Consider the following 16,786-nt stretch of genomic DNA (forward strand, 5'->3'; position numbering starts at 1 on the left):
AGGAAGAGGTCGCAACAAAGCATTGCTTGATGACACTACATCTACCCTAACTAAGTTCCTCAGCTGGACACTGCTGGCTAGTGGAAGAGGAGGTGTGGTTTGAGGAGCCTTTTTTGTTTTCTTTCTTTTTAATCAGATAAAATTTTCTATTCAGCTGGAGAAGAAAACAAAGCAAGACACATGCACCTGAGACTACTTTGAATATCTGTGGAAAGGAATACAGCAGAAGAAAAGATGCAAGTGGGACTCGAGAAGAAATAAATGTGCTTTCAAACCTTTGGGAGCACCCCAAATGTTGGCCTCTTCAAGCAAAGCCTTTTGGAAAGGAAGATGGGTCTAAGTAAATGAAGAGATGGGGGGGTCTCTGAGACTGAGACCGTCGTGTCTTTCAAACATCATAATTTGTTTTATTTTTTTATCTTTTGCTTCTGAAAGATCGACTTTCCATCAAAGAAGGGAAGACGTGGAGGTAGGAATGCAGTCCAACCTGGATGAACTAGAATGTCCCTCCCTGGGTGGGGGATTTGAATTAGCTTTCCTGAATCAACTGAAGGGAGTTCACATATTACTTTTAGGTTTTATTCTCATGATTGAGAACCTCCTAAAAATGTTTGCGGATGTTTTCCTTTTTTCTCTAAGTCTCAGTGAACTCATGCTGTCTTTGAAGAATTGCCCAGGCCTCAGGTCAACGTTTAGGGTTGTATCTCAAAAACTCCTCCACTACTCAAAGGTGGAAACTTTGGCCCAGAGAAAGGAAGCAATTTGCCTAGCTCCACTCATCTAGGGACTTATCCATAGCAGGAAGGTCGAAGGGCTGAATGTTGCTTCACCTCAAACCACATCTCCCTCCCTTTTTCCATACTGCTTTTAAAAATAAGTCCTCACCATGAGCAGGTTTCAGGCAATCTGTCTTATTCCCTGGAAGCAGAAGTGTAATGAAGGTGAATTAGGCAGAGGAACAGCAGTGCCAGGGATTGGGGGTTCTGGTTAAACAAGGCTTACTGGTGCCCCCAAACAGTTTTATTTTTGGATGGAAAAAAAGGAAATGTAAAGGAAATTCGAGAAACACACCAAGTGACAGGGAGGGGACAGATTTTTCTCCCAGGAGGCATTGAAGCTCTTGCAAACGTTCCCAGGCTAGGGGTACTCCCTTGCTTGGGTTAGAGCAGAGTAAAGTCACATTGCCAGGGAAACAATCAGGGATGTTGCAAAAGTCTCACCAAACCCAAAGCTGGACCAGGCAAGCTGGCCATGTCAAGGCAGTGAAGAGCGACTTTGGAAAGGGCAGGGGTCCTCTCCAGCCAGCAGCCAGAAGACACTGCTAGCTGGTCAAGACCTCTGGATCCTGGTTCCCAGGACAGGTTCCAAAATGACCTTCTTGGTGGGAACCTCTGGCTGCTCCTTTCATCTTGTTTGTTTTGTTTTCTAATTTCAGAAACAGTTGTGTGCTCTCTTCTGAGATCACAGAAAAAGGCTTTTGCTTTGGGTTTGTGTGTCTCTCCCAGGATGGCTGATAACCTCCTCACAAGGCAGGCAGTCCACAGAGCAGCCTTGAGCTCTCAGGGGATGGGGAGAAATGAGCTAAGGGGGAGTCAGAAGCAAGTGTAACTTACATGAAACCAACTAGGTAGGCTCAGAAGAGCATATGATCTCACCCACTAACTGTGTGCCCTGGAACAAGGGTGAGATTAAGATGTGCACATCTGTCTCACACTGGGTGCCTCCCGAAAGAACTTTCACAGGTGATTTAGACTCTGCAGCTTTTGCCTTACATGCTAACTTTAGACTCTAACCCTCATGTCAGCTGTGACTCTACCATGTCAGGTCAGCACCTTAGCTCGTAAGCCTCTTGACTGTTTTCATCTTTCTGGTGTACCTCAGTTAGGTAGCTGGGGGGCAGGGGGCTGGAGCGCAGGCCTGAACCTCACCAGACGTGGACTTAGTCCTGAACCTTTGGTCTGCAGTGCTTCCGGGCCACCTCCAGGATGTTCCAAGCTTAGAGCTCTGTGAGTCTCCCCTTCAGGGAAAAGGCCAACATTCCCATCCACATCCAGCCTCTCAAATCCCATCCATGGAGACATGAGGGAAAAAAAAGAGAGATGCACAAAAATACTGTAGAAGTTCCCCCTCCTCCCCAAACACACAGACACACACACACACACACCCCTCTCCATAGAAATAAATACTTGAATACTGCTAACGGCAACTGAGCAAGAATCCCATAAATAAATAAATAAATAAATAAATAAATAACCATAAATAAATAAATAAGATAAATAAGAAGTTTGCTAGGAGCCCCCGGCAAAAATGATCCCCTAGAGTTGCTTGAATGAAGGCAGTCTGGACCGGGGGACAGGCTCTTGGGTCTCTCACTGCTGTCCTGCTAAGGAGGTTCTGTGGCTCCAGAAAGCCTTTGTCTCCATGGAGACTGGAGTCCAGTCTGGACTCCTGGGCGGGGAAGAGGGTTATTTACAGTTGCTGTACATGCCCTCGCAGGGCACCTGCCCCTGGCCCAGGCATGTGCCATCAGGCCTTCTGCGGTGATAGCACTGGCATCTGTTAGTCTTGGCGGGCGGGGCCCAGGTCTGGGCCAGAGGGCATCGTGGAAAAGCCAGGTCCTCCACTGCCGCCCTGGCGCCTGGCCCCGCTCTCCCAGTGGAGGAAGGACTTTCCGGTTGGCTGCAGGGCAGTTTCTGGACCCACGGGCTGATGTGATGGGAAAGACCCGGGGGGAGGATTTCACTGCTTCCAAGAAAAAGGATTTTTTTTTCAAATGTTCCCCCACACACACTGGGGTGTAAGGGATAAAGAATGTTTGGTTTCTGCTTCCCAAAGCCCCAGCATCCAAAGCCGGGAACCGTCCCTTTCACCCTCTCCCTCCACGCCCTGTCCTGCTGCTGTTGCCACCACAAACTGGAAACTCACCGGCAAGGCTCCAGAAAGCCGGTCAGCTGGTGAGGGGGATGCCCAAGAGTTTATTTTAAGGATCTTCTCCCTCATGCCCCTGTTCTCAGGGCCTTCCATGGGTGAAGCAGCTGGTGGTATTTGTGTGTTGGAGATCAGCTTACCCTCGCTGCCCAACCCTGGGCGGGGGGGAAAGTGGGGCGAGGGCAGAAATGAAGGTAGGGCTTTCCCGAGCTGATAAGAAACTCCAGAAACCAGTGCGAGCTGCGGAGCATCCAAGCCCTTCCCCTAGACTCGCTGCATTTGGATCTTTTCCCCCAAACCTGAGCTGCTGTGCCCCATCCTGGCAAAATTCCTCAAAGGCAAAGGAGGTGACTTAGGCTGAGGGTGGGTGGGTGCTGGGCTGCACTGGGGAGGATCCAGGGTGTGGCAGTCTGGGCAGTGAGGAGGGGGCAGGCAGGCGCCAACCGGAGGGTAAGGCCAGACTGGCTGGCGCTGGGGGCTGGCAGCTGGCCACGGCACTGGTGAATGTTCAGCAGACGGTCCCGCAGAATTAAGCTGCTGCCAGCTAACAGGGCTGAGGCAAATTTGGGAAGTGGGGTCGCAGACCAGGCTGTCCTGACTGTCCACCGTGTCCGTTCTCAGAGGTCACCGGGTCCGTGTGAGCCACCAAGAGGCATTTTGTGTAAACGGTGTGGTGGCCTCTCCCTGGCTAGAAACTACTGGTCCCGTCTTCCTGACCGCGTGGAGGTACTGCGAGCGGCACACTGACCCCCTCTTTTTGCTCTCACGGCCCGAGAGTCCATCTCCTATCTCCCGACACCTACCCCCAACTGAAATGTCCATGTCCCCTACCCACGTGTCTCCCTTTCTAGGACCCAACAGCCTTCTAGCTTTTGCTCTGGCCTATGTGGGGAACTGAAAGGCCTGACCCCTCTCCTGGGCCTGAACTGCCCTTGGTCTCTTCTAACATCCACCCCTCACGCCCATCAGGGTCCATGCACATGCAGCCATGAGACTGAATGAGAGGAGAACGAGGGCAGGTGTGAGGAAGTACCACTGGCCTTCGTACGCAGCCTGCCAGCAGTGGGTGAGAAGAACTCTCTCTACATTTTCCTGGCCTGACCCAAACTTTTGAGTTACGGACCCATCGCTTCTTACAAACCTTTGAGATTTCTCTGTGCCAACAGAAGGTGGTTCACTCCATATGCTCAGGCCTGAGTTGAGCCCCAGGGTGGTGTGGTGGAGCCTCCTAGGAGCTCGACATAGAGGCTGAAGCCCCCATACCCTCTTTTCCTCCCACCCCCAAGGGGAGCAGGAAGGACAGGGCCCAGGAGCCCTCAATGTCTGTACCAAGGAGAAGGCAGGGTGGGCAGGGAGTGGGGGAGGCTGGCAGAGTGAAAGGGGCACCACAGGCAGCTGGCTCAAGGGAGGGCCTTTGCTTAGCGCCTTGTGCTGGAGTAGCTGTCTGCTGAGCTGTAGCTCCGGCTCCGGCTCCGGCTCCGAGAGCCCAGGCTGGGGCTGCGGGAGCTGCAGCTGCTGCTAGTGCGGGTCCGGCTGTGGCTGCGGCTGCGGCTGCGGCTGTGGCTGCGGCTGCGGCTGTGGCTCGGGCTCCGGGAAGAGCTTCGGCTGGCTGAGCGGCTATACCAGGAGGAGGTGCTGCTGAGGCCGCTGGACGAAGAGGGGCTGGGCCGGTAGTAGGGGATGGGGCGTTTCCGGGCACTGCAGGGACCAGAGGGAGATGGCATGAGGGCAAGACTCCTCCCAGCCTCAATCCAGGGAGCACAGGCACTGTCCCAAGAGACATTTCCCAGCTCCTCAGGAAAAAAAAAATTCCCTTGCAGTTCTGAGAACATCAAGGGGATGCTTTCAGGCTACTGCTGATATGTTCTGAAAAGTCATAATCTCACTTTTTTTTTTTTTTTTTTTAAACACAGCAAGGCTGGGCTCAGGGAGAACCTCCAGCTGGCAACAGTTTTGTTTTGCTATTTTTATTTTTACTAGAACCTTCTATTTATGGCAAAAAGAAGAGGCTGATTTTCCACTTACTGTAGTGCATCAAGTTTCTTTTTGAAATAAATGTATGGACCTCTTAAAAAAAGAGCACATCTATTTACAGAAAATTAAGTAAATGGTACACTTAATAATCAGACAAGGCAAAAGTGGGGGATGGAAGTTTGGGAAACACTGAATGAGTTCAACAAGATGGACTCTTTGGGGTTGAGTACGGAAACCAGAGCGTCTCTTGGAAATGCAACTCTCTTCCTCTCAGCCTTCCTCCAAGTCCATTCCAAGGATACCTTCGAAAGTCAAGGCAGTGGGTGTAGGACTCCCTTCCTGCGTGCCGGGCCAAGGCAGGGTGTTCTGTGAGACATCTGAGAAGGCAATGCCATTACCCTGCCTTACTATCTGGGGCACAAGTTCTTTCTCCCCCCTTCACGTCATCTCCAGGGAGGAGGCATGGGAGGCCGGGATCCTTGTGGGTCTCTTGACTGAGTAGCTGACCCTTGGAGGACCAGGAGGAAGACCAACCGATTGTCAAGAGCCATTTTTAGGGCAACATTCAGCCATTCTCTCCATTTCAAGGCCTGAGAAATTTGTGTCCATTTAGACCTCAGGCTTCTCTTCTAGGGCCTTTCTCGTCCAAGACTTTATCTGTTACAGGAATCTTTATCCATCTAGGCTGACCATTCAGTCCATCACAGTGGAACACAGTGGGTTCTAGTGTTCTGCAAGTAAGTTTATAAACTGCATTCACATCTCTTTGCCCCTTTTCATTTCATCCTTATGATAGGTACTTCTGGGAGTTATTTCCTCGAATAGTTCATGGGTGAGAAAACTTAGATTCTGGGAGATGAAGAGACTTTCCCAGCTCACCTGGAAAGTGGCAGAGCCAAGATTCCTCTCCAAAACAGCTCCCGCCCTTACCCACTAGGGCTCCCTCCCAGTCTTTTTGGCACCTCAACAATCCTGTTTGCCCTCCCTACACTTGGTTCAGAGTATAATTACCTATGGGTCTATTCAAGCCTTTTGCATTCGGGCGTGTGGGTCTAAGGGCAGAGGTCTGTTGCCACCGCCTGGCTCCGCCCCCACGCAAAGTCCCGCTTCTGTTCCTTGCTTGGGCCCCCATTCCAAGGCCCGACCTCTTTCTATGGCCCAGCCCCGCCTCCCCCGCCCCAGCTGCATGCGCAGATTCCGGCCACACCCGCTTCCTCCTGCTGGGCTCGCGCCCGTTTGCCAGCCACTGCATTCTACCCCACCACGCCGGCCTAGGCCCCGCCTCCACGGCCCCGCCCCCTTCTTGCAAGCCCGCACGGTGGCTGAGGGTACTGACTCGCCCGAGGCTTTGAACAGAAACTTCATTTCGGTGGCTAATGGGGGGCAGGGTGTCCCTGAGCTCCCACAATCCTGCAATCCAGCCCCAAGGAGGCTTGGGGAGAGTCTGAGACCCCGGCGGGTGGGAAGGGAGTGGAAGTGAGGGCGGAGGTGGGTGCCTCCTGGTCTCACCTCGTTATTCTCCGCGCCTCCAGGTGGCTCGGGGAGTCTCTCCGGCGCTTCCGCATGGGCGAGTAGGACCGACGTCTCCGCCGCGCTCGCTCGCGCTCCCGCTGCTGCGAATCCTCGCTGTACTTGGGGTCCCGCTCCCTGAAGGGGTGCGGTGGGGATGTTACTGGGGAGCTGGGGCTGGCCTGGCTTTTCGGTGGGAGGGGGGCACTCACTTCCTCCTTACCTTTGCCCTGCACCCCCCGCTGGGGCTGGGATGGGGTCTGCACGGGGCCTCTAGGGAGGTGGGAGGGAAAATGACACGGCTGTGGGGAGAGTCTGCATGGATGGGTGGGTACCCGGGGAGCGGCAGTGAGGGCCTTGCAGCTGGGCGTGTGTAGGGGTGTCAGCCTTTGAAGGTGGGCATTGCAGGGTGAGGATGTGACTGTTAGGTGGGCCCAGGTGCCGAGTAAGAATCAGAACTGGGGGGTATGGACATAGGGATGAGGGGTAGTATTAGGTGTGCGAAGAGTCTGAGGGCTGGGGTGTGGCCGTTGGAGTGTTTGGGGTGAGTACATGAGAACGCTGGGATGTACTGGGGGCCTGACTGCCACTCCAGACACGGCAAAGGGAACCACTAGGATGCTGAGTCCTCTCCCATCCATAACCCGGCAGGGCTTGACCTGAGAGGAACTCGCGGGGCTTGGGAGACGCTCCAGAGAAGCGAGTCGAGGAGGCGGTGCCAGACAGGCGGATCCGAGCAAAGGAGTGGGGACTGGGAGGCGGGGCCTCGTCTGACGGGCGGGGTCAGTGCCTGGGGGCGGGGTCGGTACCTGCTGGGACTGTAGCGGGAGTAGCTGGGGCTGCGGCGGGACCTAGAGCTTCTGCTAGGCGGGCTCCTCTTGCCAGAGCTGGAGGAATAGCTGGGAGAGCGGGAGGAGGACCTGGAAGAGAGGAGACAGCCTCTGAGGGACCTGCTGAGCTCTGCCGGGCTTGCCCCGTCTGCCCAGCGTTTTATTCAGCTGGTCTCCAGGCCTTTTTATTTCTGGAGGCCAGGCAAAGGAACCAAGCCCTTACCTGAGGATGAAATCCCCTCTCTTTTGGATGGTTAATAATGATATCAACAACTTCCCCTTATTGAGTTCTTCCTATCCTGGCCACGTGTTAGCTGTGTGACCTTTGGGCAGTTGATTTCACTTCTCTGGGCCACTACTTTCTGATCTGTAAAATGGGGGTAATTGTACTTACCCCATAGAATTGTAAATTAAACGTGTAAATTAGGGTAAATTACTTAGCATCTTGGCATATAGTCAGCACACAGGAAATGTTTATTATTACATGATTATTATATATTCTACTATGTGCCAGATTTTGAACTAATGTTTTTTTTAATATCTTTCTTGGAGTATAATTGCTTTACAATGGTGTATTAGTTTCTCCTTTACATACATCCCCATATCCCCTCCCTCTTGAGCCTCCCTCCCGCCCTCCCTATCTCACCCCTCTAGGTGGTCACAAAGCACCGAGTTGACCTCCCTGTGCTATGCAGCTGCTTCCCACTAGCCACCCACTTTACATTTGGTCGTGTGTATATGTCCATGCCACTCTCTCACTTCGTGCCAGCTTCCCCTCCACCCACTGTGTCTTCAAGTCCGTTCTCTACATCTGCGTCTTTATTTCGGCCCTACCACTAGGTTCATCAGTACCGGTTTTTTCGATTCCATATATGTGCGTTAGCATGCGGTATTTGTTCTTCTCTTTCTGACTTGCTTCACTCTGTATGAAAGACTCTAGGTCCACCCACCTCAATACAAATAACTCAATTTCGTTCCTTTTTATGGCTGAGTAATATTCCACCGTATATATGTGCCACATCTTCTTTATCCATTCATCTGCCGATGGACATTTAGGTTGCTTCCATGACCTGGCTATTGTAAATAGAGCTGCAGTGAACATTGTGGTACATGTATCTTTTTGAATTATGGTTTTCTCAGGGTATACGCCCAGTTGTGGGATTGCTGGGTCATATGGTAGTTCTATTTTTATTGAACTAATGTTTTGTGTATATTATCTCATTTAATCCTCAGCACTTCCTGGGTTAGGTACTATTATCAATCCCATCCTATAGATGAGGACACAGAGGCAGAGAGAGATGATGTATTGGGTTGGCCAAAAAGTGCCTTTGCTTTTTAAGTAAAAATAAAAGACACATTTTTCATTTTCACCAGGAACTTTATTGAACAACGTATTCACCATTTTGTTCCACTACCTTCTGCCATTTTTCAGGCAACTTCATAATTCCATCTTCCCCAAACTTTTTATCTTTTTGAGCCAAGAACTGTTCCAGATGCCTTTTACAGTCTTCCAGGGAATTGAAATTTTTTCCATTAAGAGAATTTTGTAAAGACTTAAATAAATGGAAACCCGAAGGTGCAATGTCTTATTCAAAGGTGGCGGATGAATCAGAACTTCCCAACCAAGCTGTAACAGTTTTTGCCTGGTCATCAAAGAAACATGTGGTCTTGCAGTGTCCTGATGGAAGATTATGAGTTTTCTGTTGACTAATTCTGGATGCTTTCCATTGAGTGCTGCTTTCAGTTGGTCTAATTGGAAGCAGTACTTGTTGGAATTAATTGTTTGGTTTTCCAGAAGGAGCTCATAATAGAGGACTCCCTTCCAATCCCACCATATATACAACATCGCCTTCTTTGGATGAAGACCACCCTTTGGTGTGGTGGTTCATTTCGCTTGCCCCACGATCTCTTCCGCTCCAGACAACTGAATGGTATCCACTTTTCATCGCTCATCACAACTTGTTTTAAAAACGGAACATTTTCATTACGTTTAAGTAGAGAATCACATGCGGAAATACAGTCAAGAAGGTTTTTTTCGCATAACTTATGTGGAACCCAAACATCAAAGCAATGAACATAACCAAGCTGGTGCAAATGATTTTCAACGCTTGATTTGAATATTTTGAGTATGTCAGCTATCTCCTGCGTGGCATAACGTTGATTGTTCTCAATGAATGTCTCGATTTGGTCGCTATCAACTTCACTGGTCTACCCGACCATGGAGCATCGTCCAGTGAGAAATCTCCAGCACAAAACTTCGCAAACCACTTTTGACACGTTCGATCAGTCACAGCACCTCCATATACTGCACAAATCTTTTTTTGCATTTCAGTTGCATTTTTACCTTTCTTGAAATAATAAAGAATAGTATGCCGAAAATGTTGTTTTTCTTCCATCTCCAATATTAAAATGGCTACACAAAAATTCACCGATTTTGATGTCTTTTTTTTGAAATTTTGAAACTTTATTTTTTTAAGTTTATTTTATATATTTAATACTTTTATTAATTTTAATATATCGTTTTCTTTTTAACATCTTTATTGGAGTATAATTGCTTATAACAAAGTGAGTCAGCTATACATGTACATATATCCCCATATCTCCTCCCTCATGCACACTGATATGACAGCTGTCACATACACTCTAACAAAATTGTTTTGAATCAAGTTAAAGACAACTAAGTGCTACTAGAGCCATCTTACAGAAAAAAACAAACAAACCTTTTGGCCAACCCAGTAATTTGTTCAAGGTCACTCAGCTGGTAAGGGGTTTGAACCCAGGTCTGTTTGGCTACAAAGTGCTCCTGACTTCTGCTAGACTATACTGTTGTGCATCTGAATTACTAACCCCTATGCTATTTCCAGTCTTCTTCCCTCTTGCTAATGCCTCCCACGTTTGGAGAACGACTGCCTTGGTTTCTCCACCACTTTCCTAGGAACATCTACCCTTCTTTCTCAGACTTTGAAATAATTTTCATCTCACAATTGCTGATTTGATCTCCCAGTAGTTCCTGCCAGGGTTCAGAGGGATTATGTGACCATGTCTGTGTTCAGTGGGAAAGAGGGCTGTGATGGATTAGCAATGTCTGCTACAGGCACAGGAATGAGTAGTGGGGGGACACTCTCTCATGCTCTGTCTTTGCCAGCTTTCCCTCACAGGAATGCTAGCAAAGTTTTCCTATCCTTTTCAGTTTGAAAAGAAGTCTTGCTCTGACTTGTCCTCACCTAGGTGTTCCTTAGCCCCTTCCTACTTTCTTAGGTGATCATCATAACCATCGCCTTGGGACTCTATTCTTACATGTTGCCCAGCGTGATGGAAGGAGTGTGGACAAGGAATAGCTCCTCCAGTCTTAGTGCCCTGGGACAGTGTCCAGCTATGGCCCCTGAAAAATTTGCTTTGCCAACTTGCTCTTTGGCTATATACTGAGAGACATTATAAAAAAGAGTTACGATGAAATAATGCTTTTGGACACTTTGAAAGGATGTCAGGCATTTCTATCCACTGTACCACATAGTGTCCCTTTTCTGTGGAGCCATGTGAATCATTTTTCATACTTAAAATCCAGAAATAACTGCTCTTCCAAGCAACTGGTTCAATTTTTATCTCTTTTGTTAATAATGTAAAGGGACAATTTCCCTTTTTGCTTTGTCTGCCAGGGAGCTCAGTGTCACATTTGCAGTACACCTCCATAGCAACAACAGTCATCCCTCGGTATCTGTGGGGGATTGATTCCAGGAGTCCCTGCATATACCAGAACCTGCAGGTGCTCAAGTCCCTTATATAAAATGGCATAGTATATTGAATACACTGGCCTTTCATAACCAGGGATGTGAAACCTGCAGATACGGATGGCCAACCATACAGAATGGTAGGACATGCCTTTGGGACTTAGCCTTCCTCCTGATCTAATTTTATTGCTCTCAATTTTCCTTTTAGCCTGATTTGCTCTTCTACTTATGTCACTCTATCATGTTGAATATTTCTGTTAGCTTCCTTGCCTCCTTATTTTGAAAGAACTGGTCTTGAGGTAACCACCTACGTAAGCAACTGTTTTTTGATACGGTTGCAGGAGAGGAATAGTTGGGTTGCTGTTGGAAGTTCTTGTTTGTAGAGGGAAGCTGGACTCCATGAAGCTGTGGGTTGATTAGATTGGATGGAATCTTCCAATTCCTGAGATCGCATGTCTTTGCATTCTGCCATATCATTATTCCACATGAGAAAATCAAACAATAACCAGGGGTTATTAGAATTGAGTGGTAAAGTGAAAAAATGGCCACAATTCTTCTCCCTGTATCCATGCCCCTTGCAGTGTGATTTTGCAGTTCCTCCCACTAAGAGGAGCATCCCTTGCATCTATCTGGATTGGTCCTCTGACTTGCAATGGCTAAGAAAAGAGCTGAAGAGGTCATGCCTGTTCCAAGCCGAGGCCTTGCACACTACTGCTCTCTCTTGGAACCCTGCCATCACCATGTGAACAAGCCCAGACAAGCCTGCTGGAAGATGTGAGGCCACATGGAGCAGAGATGAATCAGCTGGGGTCATTCAAACCAGCCAGCCCCCAGACAATCCACTGGCTGATGGAAGATACATGCATGAACCCAAGAAAGACCAGAAGAAGAACCACTCAGCTGAGCCCAGCCCAAACTGCCGACCCACTGAATCAAGAACCAAGGAAAAACTTATTGATAAGGATGCTACACTAGGGGGATAATTTTTATGCAGCAGAAGATAACTGATACACATGAATGGATCCTCATGCCAATAACAACAATCAAAACTGATATTATATTCCAAGTACTGATCTAAGTGTCTTAGAGTCCTCAGAACAATCCTTCAGGGTAAGTATTGTTATGGTTTTCATTTTGCAGGGGAGGAAACTAAGGCTCAGACAGGTTAACTGACAACCAAGGCCGCCAGTGAGTAATAGATAGAATGGGCATTCAAACTCAAATCTGTTCCACTCCTGTCCCTTGGTGGTCAAACGACATCTCCAGTTACCTCAACTAGCTGCAGAGCCAAGGTCAAAATTGCACTCACCTTTTCCCAGAGGAGGTGGATCGGCTCCTGGTGTACCTGGGGGAGGCCCTGGGGTTTGGGGATCTGGAGGAGTGGGTGCTGGCACAGGACGAGCTGCGGGAGCACCCTCTCATGGGGGAGCTCCGGGCTGTGGGTGAGACCAAACTGGACTTCTTCACCTCGGTGCACTCCAGACATGGTGACTGGAATCCTCTGCAGAGGGGAGAATGGCTGTTAGCACTGGCCTGCCCGCTGGTCCAGGGCATCTTGAGCTGATACTCACCTCCTTACTTTGCCTCGGCTGTGGTGCTCTCAGAACCACCCCCCCATCCACCTTTCCCCATCTTACTACCTCTGGAAAGACTTCCCAGACCACGGATGTTAGTGGAGCAGAGATAGAGTAGCACACATACCACAGGGTGCATGATGGGTAAGATCAAATCACATGGTGGACGATTTCATCCATTTCTAGTCTTTTTCAGTCCCTCTGATTATATGAATGAGAAAGCCCGGGTTGGGTACTAGTGGGTTTTTACTGTCTCTTTAATGCTTGCAATCTCCCAAAGAGAGTGAGAGCAGGCCTGAGACTCAGAACCTTGGGCAGGCAACTGTAACTAACCAGAATTAAATACATTGTTTGAATCGTATGTATTTTCACAGGTGCATTCTATTGAGGACAGGTGATACAAATTTTCTGTTTAAGCTAGTGCTACAAGTTTCCTTATATCAAAGAGTGAGTTTATTAAAGTAAATAAGAGTAACAGTAGTACCTGGATACAGAACGACTCAAGAAAGTGACATGTAGTTGGTTTAAGCTGGGAAACTGGCATAGCCCATTTTGCAGATGGGTGAATGGAGACCCAAAGAAGGGTGGAGGCTTGTTCAAATTCACCCAAAGCACAGGGTCCTGTCATATTCTCACCTTGCCTAGAGCCATGCTGGGTTCCTGTTGGTTCTCAGTAAGGACATGTTCATTGGGATTGGGCCAAGGGTCAAGTTCAAATAACATTAATATAGTTTAATCGTGACCCAGCCCCTGTTCATACTCCAGTCTCAGCTCTGGCACTTTGCTCTCTTGACTCCAGCCATAATGGACTACGCGTGTCCCTCCTGGAATATTCCTATTCCCTTCCTTGTCTGCAGGCTTTAGAACATTCCCCCTGCCTGGAACCCTCTTCACTTGACAACTCCTTCTCATGGTTCAGGCTTTTGACCCCCTTAAGACTGGCTGTGTGACCTCCAATGTGTTATCACAGCCCCCAGCCCCAATGTCCCCCCCCACCCCTAGATGGCTCGCTTGGTCTTATAATTGTTGTCTCCCTCCCCCAGACATGGAGCTCCCTGGGGACAGGACTCATGTCTCTCTGGACACTGTATCCCAGCACCAGGACACAGCCTGAGACATATGTCCTAGATCATTGATAAATAGCTGTGGAATAAACAGACTGAGCCTCTGCGCATCCTGGGAGCTTCACAGCATCATCTCATTTAGCCCCTAACAACCCTAGGAAGTTGGCACTATTATTATCCCTTATTTACAGAGAAGACCCAGAAGAGTGAGTTGCTTGCTCACAGCCACCCAGAGTCTCAAACCCTGATCTGTCCAGCCCTGAAGCCCATGTCCCTGCTACCTTGCCAGCCCCCGACTTTACTGGCTGTGGTTCCCCTGATTTAGAGCGGATGTCTCTTCCATTCTGCCCTCCGCTCATAGCTGACGTGACATAAATAGCCACGGATTTAAAGATCATTTATACTTCACAGTGAAAGGCTGGGTCGAAATTATTTAATTTGGCTGTCCACATAGATCAGATTCAGCAGGTAACTGCTAAATGCCGTTCAGGCTTCACTCCAGTTCTGGAGACAGATCTGTTTCAATCCTGGTGCCGGCCTTTATTAAGTGAGTTTCTTAACTGCTCTGAGCTTCCGTTTCCCCATCAGCTAAAAAAGAATTATAACAGAACCTATCCCATAAAGGTTTTAGGAGGAGTTTAGGGAGATTATCTGTGGGAAGCACCAGGCATCGTAAATAACAGCTGCCGTTATTATTATTGTCCTTGTGTTTGTTGTTGTTATGGCTATTCTCAGTATTTCCTGCGTAACAGCCCTGAAGTATATGAGTAGCTACCTGGGAACAACACTGCCTGTTCTTGGAGACATGGACGTTGGCTCTGACCCAGCCCTGGCTCCCAGCCGAGCTTGGGTGTGAACTGAGGCCAGGGATGTCCTGAGGCAGGCAGATCCATCCCTCTCTCCCCTCTAACCACTGGTAACCACTGATCTTTTTACTGTCTCCATAGCTTTGTCTTCTCCAGAATGTCACGTAGTTGGAATCGTAGAATATGCAGCCTTTTCAGATTGGCTTCTTTCTATTAGTAACATGGATTTAAGTTTCCTCCCTGTCTTTTCATTGCTTGGTAGCTTGTTTCTTTTTAGTGCTGAATAGTATTCCATTGTGTGTATGGACCACAGTTTATTTATCTATTCACCTATTGAAGGATATCTTGGTTGCTTCCAAATCTGGGCATGAATAAAGCTGCTATAAAAACATCCATGTGTAGGTTTTTGTATGGACATAAATTTTCAATGTGTTTGGGTAAATACTGTGATGTATTTTAGAATGACAGTGACTTTAAGTGTTAGGCTTTCTCCTGTGATTATTGGTAAACTGACCTCTGTTTTTCCTGCCCAGCCTCCATCCTCCTCCCAATAACAGTACCCTGCTTTTCCTTCAGAGAACCAGACCTTCCCCAGTTTTAGTGGACATGGGAAGACTCATTAGCCCTGATGGTGGCAAATGACAAGTTCTAGCCAAGAATACAGCATCCCCTGGGCAGTGTGATTGGTCTAGTGTGGGCAGATGACCCAAGCTGGGCCAAGCAGAGTCAATGAGCACTTGTCCTGATATTTTGCTGAAATTCTCGGGAAAGAGGCATTTTCCTTCCATTGGCTGGCTAGACCGATAGAATGTTAACTGGATGGCATCTTTGCCAATGCTTTGGGAGGATCTGCTTGAAAATAAAGCCAAGAGAGGGGGAAGCAGAACTGGGAGATGTAATAGGAAAGACAGATTCCTGATGACATATTTTTTGAGACCCTGGATCCAGCTATATCTGAAGCTGATCTCCTTGGATAGTTTTTTCAAAAATGATGCCTATTTCTCTCTCTCTTTCTCTCAAATAAAAGAGCTGGAGTCTGTGTGTGTGGTGTAGTGCTAGGGTGAGAGACTGAGATTGTGGAGCTCAGGCAGGACCCCCTCCTGCCACCCAGGTGCACTGACCTTGACTCTCTGCCCCTGCTGGTGGGGGAGAGATTCTCCAAAGCGGCCCCCTCGTTCTGGGGGGAGGAGGTGGTGAAGGAGTTCCCTGAATCAGAGGTGTTGCCGCTGTTGGGGCCCCGGCTCTTGCTCAGGCTCCCAGTGGGGCTCTCCTTCTCCTGACCCCGAGACCTGGCTGAGCTGATCTGCATGGAGGGTGGCGAGGAGGTGTCATTGCCCGAGTCATACTCCTGGGAGCGTCCTCGGGACGTGGCGAGCAGCCTGGCAGTTCTGGTAAAGAGGGCAGCAGCCCCCGGCCCAGTGATCTGAAAGCAAAAACACCCGTCGGACACTGCTGCGCGCTGGGTAGGCGGGCTGTGTCTAAATAACCAAGAAATGTTTACCATCATGATGCACTGTAACGAAAGGAAAGAGAGAGAGGAGAGGAAAGAAGAGACGCCAAAAAACAAAAGCACAAATTCCTGAAAGAATACCACAGAAAGGAGATCTTTTTTTTACCCCCTGCTAGGATAACTGGAAGATTGAGGTATCATGCAGAGAAAAAAGCATGCGATCCAGATTAAACAAAAGAAAAAGGAAATTATACAAAATTTAATTTCTAAGGAATTAAACGAAAGCAACAACTTAAGAGAAGGGGGGTGGTGTAAACACCCTTAACCTAAAACAATAATAAAAATAAAGAAAAGTGGGGGGAAAGAAAGGAGGCTATGGGCCTGAAAAAATATATCTTGAAACTTAAGAACAAAAAAAGGAGATAAAGCCAAAATTTTAAACGTCAACCAAATCCTCAACAAATTTGACTTTTTTTTTTTAAAGAAAAAGTTGCCCGAATAGAACCCTAAACAAATACCACATGGGGAAAAGAAATGAAATAAAGATGAGAGTTTTTTTCTTAATATAAAGTCAAGGTCACAAAATGATATTTTTGTAGTTTTCAACTAAAGGGGAAAAGAAAGAGGGGACAAAAAAAAATGGAAGTCAAACTGTCTGACGGAAAACAAACAAAAAAAAGCTCTCTACGGATATTTGCGTGTGTCCTTTTCCCCCTGGAGAAGGTAGCTAAGGCGCTCGAGTGGCTTCTAATAAATTCTCTCATGTCTTTGCGGATTATATCCACTTACCAAGCAAGAACTCCTCCTTTAGTAGGTAGGTAAGGTGTAAGAGAAAGGGAAGAGCGGGCAAGGTGAGTCCATCATTAGAGTCGCAAATGACAAGAAAAAACACACACCTTTCTGTACATCCTCACACTTGGCCC

At 48.2% G+C, this 16,786-nt stretch overlaps 1 protein-coding gene across 1 annotated transcript in view; it reads right to left on the reverse strand.

Annotated features, from left to right (window-relative positions):
* Nucleotides 1-4,346: 4,346 nt before the first annotated feature.
* SRRM4 (serine/arginine repetitive matrix 4) overlaps nt 4,347-16,786 on the reverse strand; it is a gene marked incomplete at both ends in the record, with an annotated part of 160,418 nt that continues 147,978 nt past the window's right edge. Inside the window, 5 exons of the mRNA XM_082640486.1 lie at nt 4,347-4,626; nt 6,412-6,549; nt 7,221-7,331; nt 12,279-12,470; nt 15,535-15,836. Of these exons, the coding sequence (XP_082496612.1) occupies nt 4,347-4,626; nt 6,412-6,549; nt 7,221-7,331; nt 12,279-12,470; nt 15,535-15,836 (1,023 nt within the window). The remainder of the gene's footprint in view (nt 4,627-6,411; nt 6,550-7,220; nt 7,332-12,278; nt 12,471-15,534; nt 15,837-16,786) is intronic.

This window comes from Mesoplodon mirus (genome assembly GCF_964341445.2).
Source record: "Mesoplodon mirus genome assembly, chromosome: 13".
In the NCBI taxonomy this organism is placed as follows: Eukaryota; Metazoa; Chordata; class Mammalia; order Artiodactyla; family Ziphiidae; genus Mesoplodon; species Mesoplodon mirus.